At 41.6% G+C, this 10,838-nt stretch overlaps 1 protein-coding gene across 2 annotated transcripts in view; it reads right to left on the bottom strand.

Annotated features, from left to right (window-relative positions):
* Positions 1–452: 452 nt before the first annotated feature.
* Positions 453–10,838, bottom strand: part of HS6ST2 (heparan sulfate 6-O-sulfotransferase 2) — a 375,611-nt gene continuing 365,225 nt past the window's right edge. For both annotated transcript variants that reach the window (XM_023198907.1, XM_023198906.2), the window contains one exon: positions 453–3,548. In XM_023198907.1, the coding sequence (XP_023054675.1) occupies positions 2,666–3,548 (883 nt within the window). In that variant the 3' untranslated portion in view covers positions 453–2,665. The remainder of the gene's footprint in view (positions 3,549–10,838) is intronic.

Genomic DNA, 10,838 nt, shown 5'->3' with positions numbered 1-10,838 from the left:
AATAAGTTTTAACTTAAAAGTTATGCCTATTCATTTGCATAGCAAACTTTGTCTTACACCAGGAGTATCCAATCTTTTGGCTTCCTTGAGCCACACATAAAATACACTAACACTAATGATAGCTGATGAACTTTAAAAAAAGTCTATGATAAATATAATGTTTTAACACACTTTATGAACTTGTGTTGGGCTGCATTCAAAGCCATCCTGGGCTGCACGTGGCTGGTGGGCTGTGGGTTAGACAAGCTTGTACAAAAAACATGGACTCCCAGAAGGAATCACCCCAAATTAAGGCCATTTTAGCGTGAGGGATTAGAAGGGCCATCTAATTTTCATACCTGGCTACCAAGAGGAAAAAAGGAAATGCCTTGTTGAAAAAAATTCTGTTCTGGTTTGTGAGATCACAATGTCTAGTGGCTGCAAATCTTGAAATTATGAGATTACTCAGAGCCTGTAATTTAAACTTTATTTCATATCTATTGTTAAATTACACAAAATCAGTGAATGGTTTGTAAAGCTACACCAATGGACAGATGTTTACAGTTGAAATCATGGGATTTACATAATGGCAAAAGTGTATATTTATAACATCCTCTATATACAATAATCAGTATAGACGGAGAAAATGCACTTAATCTTTGCAAATCATGCACACCACAGCAATAACACAAAATGTTTTTTCTGTAAGCTCTTCCACTGGCTCAGGCTTCATCCTGCTTTCCAACAGTACCTATCAGTTTTAAAAGCAAACATTTTCAATTAAAACTAAAGAAAATTGAAATATCATAGTGATCTACTAACTATTTTAAAAACACAATTGTACACAAAATAGTTTTACTCTAAAACACTGTGACTTCAAAGTGTGGTTTTTAAAAAAATTCCTTTCAGTTTTTTAGCTGTCAGGATTTTCAGGATTGCAATACTGTCAGACAAAACAAAAGCTAGAAATAGCGATACAAGCTCAGAGTCAAGAAAATCCATTTTAAACCCAAATACCCAGCTTCTTGTCCAGTTTGTGGCTATACTACTACAGATGAAACACATGAGCAGATTGTAAAAGATATAACTTCATGGTCACACTTCTAAGCATGTCCCTTCTGAAAACATAAATGCCACTTTCAGTCACCTTGTTTGATTTACAGCCAGGAGGTTAGTATAAGTCATTGCATAAGTATAGCAAAATCCATAGTAAAATGAAAACTGCCAGGAATCGTGATGCTTGACAGCACAGTGGGTCACATACTTCTTTTTATCTTGGTCAGTTTGTAATTGATACCATAGAAGTATTTTTGCATCGACTTACACTACCAAATCACTCTGTTCAACTCATATGTTCTTGATACGTAACCTCACTACAGAACACTTTTTACTTTTGCTCTTTTCAAAACAAAAATTTTGTAGAAGGGTTTGCCCACATTATCAAGGTGCTATTGAATAACTCTGGCTAGCCTTCCTAATGCTCATTTTATCCTTTTTTGGCTTTTGTAATTGTCTACAAATCTGTCAACACGAAAAAGAACTAAAGGGCTAGAAATAGTTGGCCCAACTGGAAACATTACAGTGGAGATGTAGAAAAAGTAAGTAAGAGTTCACATTTTAGGTTAAATTCTATCTGATCAAGAATAACTTCAGCAATATTTTTAGACACATTATCCTGTTCAAGTTTCTTGATTAGGACCTCACTACACGAATACTGATAAAATAATTCTATAGAAAGTCCTGACTTTAATCCAGGATTATATACCACAACAAACTCAGCAACACACCATTTAGATGATGAAGAAAGATTCTATACATGGGTTAATTTGGAATGAGCACAATTCAGAGAAGCCTTAAAATGAATGGGAAGCAGCGCCAAAATGATTCCAGTATTGTTGAAATTACAGTGCCCTGAAAGCGCCTGGAAATTAGATCTTTACATTGGTATTTCATTTTGGAAAAAAAAAAAGGTGTTTTGTTTAATGTGAGATACACCCTGTTTAAAACCTTTAAACAGTAGAAGGTAGAAAAAGTTTTAAATTTTAAACATCTCTTAAATATCAAGATATGAGTCCTGTTCTTGAAAAGCCAATATTTTGACATAAAACTACTCATGTTTGGAGAGGAATTTTTTATTTTCTACAGCTTGGTAAGATTCACCATCAGTTGTTATTCTATTTAAATAGATTCCTTGTTAAAATCAGAAGAAAATAAAAGGTTTTATATTTCATTTTAGTCGCTTTATGTTTATACTTATTCTCACCCCTGGAAAAAAACGTTTGAATCCAAGACTGGGTTTTAACAGTGTATCATGAATAATTTAAAGTCCATTTCTTACCCATAAGTTAAATGGTCACATTTTATGTTTTCATTTTGTCTCCATGACTAATTTAAGAACTTCTTAAAATATCTAAACAGCAATTTCTGGTGAGTCTGGTTTGGCTTTCGGATTTCATAAATAGTCCAACCCCAAAAAGACAATTTAATTCCATATTGAGATTTGTTTTACCCACGCACAGTATAACACTGAATTGAAAGGCAACTGTAAAGGCAACATCTAAACTTTTTTTTTTTTTAACTTCCCCAGTGAACGAAGCAGGATGTGTTTAGACACTTTCATCTTTTAAACTATGCCATCTTTTCAGTGGCGCTTTGGGAGAAGTATGTGCAGGCCTTTTTGAGCCATTTAACGCCATTTCTCTACACTGCCTATGTAGTCGTTGGTGCCATTGCTGGTGTTATCGTTCTGCTCCTTGCCTGAGTTCTGCTTCAGGCTTTCCCGGTTCTCCTTCTGACTCGAACTCTGAGTCAGATTCTGCATCAGATTCTGTGTCAGATTCTGAGTCAGGTTCTGATTGGCATTCGAAATTGGGTTCTGACTCTGATTCTGATTCGGATTCTGGCTCTGGCCCTGGCCCTGGCTCTGAAAATGGGTCTGAAGGAGCCTTCCCTTCAGAAATTTTCGTTGTTCCTGACGCTTTCGCCTGGCCTCCTGATGCTCTTTCTGCCTCATAAACTGATACCTCTGCAAAAAGAGGTCTTTGGCATAGCTGTACAACTCCATATCCAGAAAATTCAGTCCCTCAATACGCTTTTGAATTTCCTCATTGATCTCTACACTAGAGGCCCTAGTGGTGTTATACTGGGTAAATGGCGAAATAAAGTTCATGTTGAAGGTTTTCTCAAACAGATATTGGGTCTTCCGCTGAAACTCAGTGAGGCCAAAGAACGCCATGTGCTTCAGATTTGATTTGGCACTTTCCAGAAGGACCTTGTTTCTTTGCTTTTCAGGCATGACAGAGAGGTTGTAGCAGCCAACCAGGGTCAGGTCAGAGAGCATGCGCACCTGGCGGTTGTTGGCTAGATTATAGGGACAGTCCATAAACTCTTTGAGGGGGCAGCCAGACCAGTCATCGCCAGTGTAGCAGCTAGGCAGCTCTTCGGAGGTTGGAGGCCTTCCATCGCAGACATGAAGGGATGCTTTCCATGTTGCCCCTCGCTGGACATGCCTCCACTCACTCAAGTACCGGGACACTGGGTCTCGGAGGATGGTGATGTAGTGGAAGTTCCTATGGATGAAGCACAAAAACCAACAGTCAGAGATATGGGTGAAATAAGTGGAGTCATGGAAGTACATGGCATATGTGGTGTTCACTGGCCAAAAAGGAAGGCAAAGCAAAAATGACAGGGATCTGATGGCATTTGTCCTGTAAACTGTCCCTCAGCAGTCCCCTCTGCTGAGTCTCACTAGCCTAGAGATAGCTAAGTTTTTCAACCAATTTGCTGATACTTCAGCTAAAACAGGTATGAAAAGGTTAGATTCCAGACATCGACCTTGTCTTGCTTCACTCCTGTTTCCCCTTCCCCTCTTTTTCTCCCTCTCTAACCAAAGACAAAATCTTCCCAGTGACACCATTGGCTAACTAGGCAACCACTTTATTTCATGCTCCCCACTGCAAACCATTTAGTGATCATGAAATGGAGACTCAATGGAAGCACATGCTTTATTGGAGTGAAATGCAGTTGACAAGTGGATTAAAATTCTAACCTTATTACATATGCAATAGCATATTTTCTAATATTCAGTCTAATCTGCATATCTTTATGTTTTTAAAAAAACTAATTAAAAGAGTGTATGATATGATACTCTTGATTCTGGCTGTTGTCATATTATGGCTCATACATTATGGAAGTGGAATGTAGAGATAGGCAGAGTAGCCCAGGGCCTCCAGGAATAAACGCTGTGCTTAGTCACTGACTGAAATAGACATGGTAGCTGCCAATGGCATATATGCAAGCTACTACCTTGGTTTCCAACTTTGCTCATATGATAATATTCCCAGGATAGGAAACTTAACGCTATCAGCAGCTTCAAAATGTCCCTTTTCCTTATCTACTGAAAGGGCACATGGATATCAGCAAGTGTGGAAGCTTTGCCGTATGGCTATCTTCTCTTTAGGGTTTCAAACAAAGTTCTTTGCTCAAATAGCAGACTAGCAAACATTTAAACCACATGCTAACATACTCACACCATACATGGTAAGCACACACCCCAGAAACATCAAATCTATGATACAATCAGGCATACTCAAGGAGAGAACCATGTCGTTGCGCTTTTCATGAGAAATGAGTAACCACTCAGGTACAGAAGATGAAGGACGAGGTCACAGAAGGGCATATTGTGGAAGGAAAGCAACAATAAACATTGAATATTAGCATTTAGCTTCTTGAAGGAAACCCGGAGAATGGCTTGCAACTTTTCTGAAACATTCATTCCCATCTGATGGAGTGGTTGTTCTCTACACACGCATGAGGAGCCACAGAGAACCTGCTCAGCCACCTGCTTGACTGAATATTGGCTGATGTCCATTGAGGAAACGTTTCTCCCAACTGGGGCTTCCAGCAACTCAGGCATCCTGAAATCTATCTCCTATGCCTCTATCCTGTGCATGGTGCTTGTTCTGCCTGCCATGATCTTCCCTCTTTGGCTGGAAAATTCTACTCATCCTTCAAGTACCATCTCTTCTGTGAAAAAATGTACCCCACTCTGTGTTGCCAGTTATCATTTCTTCCTCTGTGTTGCCATAGCACTTCATACATAGCCTTTGTTAAAATATTTGTGATACTAGGGCTGGGCACAGTGGCTCATGCCTGTAATCCCAGCACTTTGAGAGGCTGAGGTGGGTGGACTACTTGAGGTCAGGTGTTTGAGACCAGCCTGGACAACACGGTGAAACCCCATCTGTTAAAAATACAAAAATCAGCCAGGCATGGTGGTGTGCTCCTGTAATCCTAGCTACTCAGGCGGCTGAGGCACAAGAATCACTTGAACCCAGGAGACAGAGGATGCAGTGAGCTGTGGTCGTGCCACTGCATTTCAGCCTGGGCAACAGAGTGAGACCCTACCCCTCCACCCCACCACCCCCCCAAAAAATGTGTGATACTGAATTACAATTAATTGTTTATATTTCCACTTAAACTATGTTTTCAATGACAGGGGCTCTGTCGTATTCTTCTATATAACCCTCATCACATCCATTCCAGCTTTGTACATTGGCCTTTATCCCTGGCATTAAGCAGAATTTCAGTAACTTCTTTAACTGCTTACTTGATGAACTATGCTGGGGAAGAGGAAGGAGAAAGCTAGGGACATGCCTCATGACATAAAAACTCACTTGGATAATCTTCCAAGTGCCTTGCAAAAAATCACAGGAAGGTTTTTCTTAAAATAAATCACTTTATATATTTTTTTAGAAAGAAACAAGCATAGGGCACAGGAGAAGCATCTGGGAGTGAGGATGGAAAAGGGGCCAAGAGCATCTTCACTTATCTCACTACTTTCCCTAGGACCTGACCTTGTTGGTGCCACTAAATTTCATCTCCATAAGGAGCCACTGCTAAAGAGTAGTAGCTTTTGTTCTCCAGTAGCCTTTACCAGCAAAGATGACTACTAAAGCCCTGGGTTCCCTCCTTCCACTCCTAGTTTTAGTATTCATCCATTCAGTGCATATTTATTGAGCCTTTATGCTAGCCCTGAGGCAACAGTTTAGTGGCAATTAGTCTGATTATTTGGAAAAATAAAAAGAAATTTATTAAGGTCTGCAACACATTTGGATTAACCTTTCAACCAGATTTTCCAGGCATGCATTGTAATGGGGGCTGCTTGGTGTTTTAACCCCCCAAAATGGAGTCACCTTCATGCTTAACTGGAAGTCCTCTTGCCCTAATTTGTTATATTGGTTCAAGCCTACAGTGACATCTTCTGGAAAATATTAAGAGTGCACCACAGTGCAAGTCTGCAGCTCTCCTTCCTAAACACTGTTCCTAGCCTTTCAGAGCAAATAGATCCCAACCACCAGGGTTAATGATACAATCAATGTTTCATAAGCACCACCCCTACCCCAACATGGATAAAGAGAAGGCAACACAGAGACAGACTTTCAGAGAGGGTCTCTCATGTTATGGGTGTTTGAATCCAGTATACATTCAACTTGAAGGTCACCTAGTGCCCTTAGGAAATACAGACAGCCCAATGTAGGCAGCCTCAGTGTCTACACTGTAGGGATTATCACTGCAGCAGAGAAGTTAGAGGGGCACACACATACACACACTGCTGCCTTGGTGATAACAGCCACCTAGACTCAGATGACAATACCTGCAGAGTTTCAGTGAGTGTCAACAGCCCCCTTCTTCCAGGGCAAATAGCCTTGGGGACCCAGAATGCCTCCACTGAAAGCACTTGATACTGCTTAGAAATATTCCACATGTAAAAAGAAAGAAAGATCTGCTGCAGGGTAGGTGTCCAGTGTCCGGGGTCTCCTGAATTGCATGGTGTGTTGGAAGTAGGAAGGCAGGTAAAGATAATACCTTGGAGGTTATGTCAGAAAAAGAATCCATGATGCTCATTATATCCAAGGAAGAGCTTTTAGGGCAATATCAGAGAAGCACGCTGGGGAATGTGGCTGGGGTGGGGGGCAAAGAGAGATGTGGCCAGTTTTCCCTCAGTGGTCAGGTCAGGTCAAGACTTGTTTAGTCTCGGCACCTAATGTGTGCCTGGCACTGTGGCAGGCACTGGGGATACAGACAAGGATAAGACATGGAAACTCAGGGAAAGTGTTTCAATTGTGTGTGCTACGAATGCTTGGAGCAAGTAAAGTGTGTGATAAAAAACACCTCACACTGATTTCTAACCTAGCCTAAAGATAAGACAAGGGTTTCTGCAGCTTTATTTTTAAAAACAAATAAGAATTAGATGAGGCAACTGGGCACGGTGGCTCACACCTGCAATTCCAGCACTTTGGGAGGCCAAGGCAGGCAGATCACTTGAACCCAGTAGTTCGAGACCAGCCTGAGCAGCATGGTGAAACCTTGTCTCTGAAAAAAAATAGAAAAATTGGTGGGCGTGGTGGTGCACACCTGTAGTCTCAGCTACTTGGGAGGCTGAGGTGAGAGGCTCACTTGAGCCTAGGAGGTAGAAGCTGCAGTGCGCCATGATATCACCACTGCACTCCAGCCTGGGTGACAGAGTGAGACTCCATCTCAAAAAAAAAAAAAAAGAATCAAGGAGAGAGGAAAGGAGTATAAGACAGAAGGATCAGCATGGGCAGAGGCACAGAGGCATAAATCAGCCTACTGTGCAAGAGAAACGTGCATCAAAAAACTTCCCGGGGAGTGAAGGAGTAGTGGCAGGAATTGAAGATGGAGAGGGAGCCCAGGACCTGGTTATGAAAGGCCACAGGTGCCATATTAAAGCATTCAAAGTTAATTCCACAGGAAACAGAGAGGCTTTGAAGGGCTTTAAGCAGGGGAATGACACGATGAGGTCTGTGTTTTAGAAAGGTCATTATGTATAGTGTGTGAAGATGAAATTAGTGAAGTTAGTTAAGAGGTTACTGCAGAAGACAAGGCAAAAGAGAAGGAGGAGCAGACTAGAGAAATATTTAGCAGGTGAAAGTGACAAAAGGGATTCAGAGGAGAAAGAGAAGGAGTTAAGGATGCCTCCTAAGGCTCTGGAGAAGGTCTGAGGTGCCTGCGGGACATGTGAGTAGAGTTGAATGAACAGATCTGGCACTCAGAGAGCAACCTGAATTGAAGATAAGATACAGAGTGGTCAGCACAAAGTGGTAGTTTCCAGACCATCATGGTCTATTTAGGGATCTTTTTAAAATTCCACTTGTGTGGCTTCAGATATTGGAAGACAGCATTTACCCCAAGGATTTTCTTCTTTACGCTAAAAATGGTTTTCAACTATTCTCTGTATAGCTTCAAGGCCCCACTATTCTGTTGTCTGCCTGCAAATGCATTCCACTTTATTGGAACATGGCCCTCTAAGCATGATCTGACAAGCAACAAGAAGGGACAGTCTATCACTTCTCTCATTCTTGACACCATTTCTCTTAATGTGGCCTCAGATCACATGGACCATTTTGGTGGCCACACCACACCACTGATACTCAGTAAGCTCAATTATTTCATTCTTTCACATATATGCCACGCTGAAACTCAATCTATATTGTCAGGAACTGATGCAGTGTATTTGTGGCCTTGTTTAATCTCTTCTTGATGGAAGAAATCTAAGCCTGTCAAAAGACATCTCCATTCTGATTATATTTCCCAATGTCTTCACCATACTTTCCTGTTCCTGTTGGCAATGCCTGGATTCAGGCATTGATCAAAACAGAGTAAGATGCAGGTGACAGCAAGTCTCTGATAGTTGCTAGAAATCTTTCTAGCATAGGTTGACATGAAACTGAAGGGTGCTGCTGAATGGATTGACTTAATTTTAACTGAATGAGGCCAGTTCAGCCCCAGGAAAATCATACTCTGCCTGTTTCACTTAGTAGTAACTGGACAGGACTTTCTTATGACCAAATGTATCACCTCATTAAAATGACAAGGTGTCACATTTTTAAATTGGAGCCATGACTCCCAGTTGGGTTACATGGGTTAATTGAATGGCTGATTGGTGCTTCTGCATGCCCATGGTGCCTTTACAGGCACTACGCAGTTAAAGGTTTGCCACCTTCTACTGAAGGACAGTTCTCTGGGTGGCCTTGGATCAACACAGTACTCCCCTCGTTTTTGCTTGTCATTCTTAAGAATAACTGTAGAATGTACTTGGAGTGCAGTATCCTGAGATAGGGAGGAACTGCCTGAAACAGCAAGAGCCTTGTTCCAGTCCTTCCTGGAGAATCTAACATCTTGAGATAGGGAGGAAGTGCCTGGGACAGCCCAACCTTTATTCCTGTCTCTCTTGGAAGCAGGATGTCCTTCAAAGCTTTGCTAAAGGAGTCACATGGTCCCTGAGGTATATAACTCAGGAAAGGCTGCCTTTTGGGGTTCCTCAGTGATGGTGCAAGTGAGGCATGCTTAGTCGAGACTCATTCACCCAGGCAACTTTCTTGAGTCTTGGGAAACCAGTTCACAGTGGATCCTAGGCTTCTTTTGTCCCTTGCTGCCTATCTGTAAGTAATAAACTCACATTATGTAACTTGTTGCTTATGAGTGTGTTCTGTCTCACCAAACCCATAAAAGTTTATAAACAATGCAGTGAACCTGCTTTGTGTCTACAAGTTTAGACCAACTTGTTCCTATCACTGATAAGCAATTGTGGAAATAATAGCAACAAATGAAAGAGTTGTCCAGGCAAGAAACCAAGGGGCCATCCTTGACTCCTCTAATCTCCCCTCACTACTAAGAGCTAAACATTCCCTTAAGTCCTTTCTAGTTTCTAAACAGCTCTGAAATCCATCCTTTGCACCACTGCCTGGGGTCAGGACTTCAATATTTCTCTACTAAAACATTGCAGTAGCATCCCGTCCTACCCTTCATGTCTCCAGTCCCAAGCCACTTCCACACCCCTAGATGGCACATACCTAACCTGTCATTCCCTAATTAAGCCCTCCCAATGGCTCCCTATCAACTATGACATGAAGCCCAAGCTCTTCCACATGCTAGAGACAGCCTTGTGGAACCCAGCAACCACCTTTCTTTCTGTCCAGCCTTATCTCAAGTGAGCTCCCTCTATACAAGTCTTTCTCAATTGTGAGTGATCTTCCATCTCCACTCCCCAAACCCCCAACTCTGGGCCACTTGGCAATATATCTGGGGATATTTTGGTTGTAACAACTTGGGGAGGGAGTTGGTACTGACATCTAGTAAGTCAAGTCCAGGCATGCTGCTAGCTATCCTATCATGCACAGTCCCCCTACGACAAAGAAATAACTTGCCTCAGATGCCAATAATGCCAAGGTTGAGAAACCTTGCTCTATACCCTATATGAGGAATTTTCCAAATCAAAGTCCCAGGCAGTGACTCCACAGGTGCTTTGCCTCTGTGTATGGAATGCCTACTCTTTTGAATGACTTCTATTTATGCTTTGTAGATTACCTGGCAAAGTCTTTCAAAACTCAACTCAAAAACTGTCTCCTCTGCGAAACCTTCCTTGACCTCTCTGGACAGAATTAAGCACCCTCTTCTCTGCTCCAGTCGCCCTGGTGTTCTCCCATTGTAACATGTATCACAATGTGCTGGGATTGTCAAGCGATTTTTCTGCCTCTTCCACTGGACTATGAGCTCTGGGAGGGTAAAGACCATGTATCATTTATCAACATAATATCCTCAGGGCCTAGCACAATGTTTGACATAAAGTAAGCAATTAATAAAAGATTGTTGAATGAATTTCTGCAGCAGAAGCAGCAGAGCTTATGATAAGCAAATAGGAAAATGCGTATTTTAGTCTTTGATAAGAAAAAGCCACTAGATGTCACTATGAAATAACAGATATACCATTTTATACCTGTAATGGAGCATTTTAAGGAGATGTAGCTGTGAAGGAGATTTAGTTATATTTAGCTGTT

This window comes from Piliocolobus tephrosceles, chromosome 12 (genome assembly GCF_002776525.5).
Source record: "Piliocolobus tephrosceles isolate RC106 chromosome 12, ASM277652v3, whole genome shotgun sequence".
In the NCBI taxonomy this organism is placed as follows: Eukaryota; Metazoa; Chordata; class Mammalia; order Primates; family Cercopithecidae; genus Piliocolobus; species Piliocolobus tephrosceles.
This window is presented reverse-complemented; position numbering and strand designations above follow the sequence as displayed.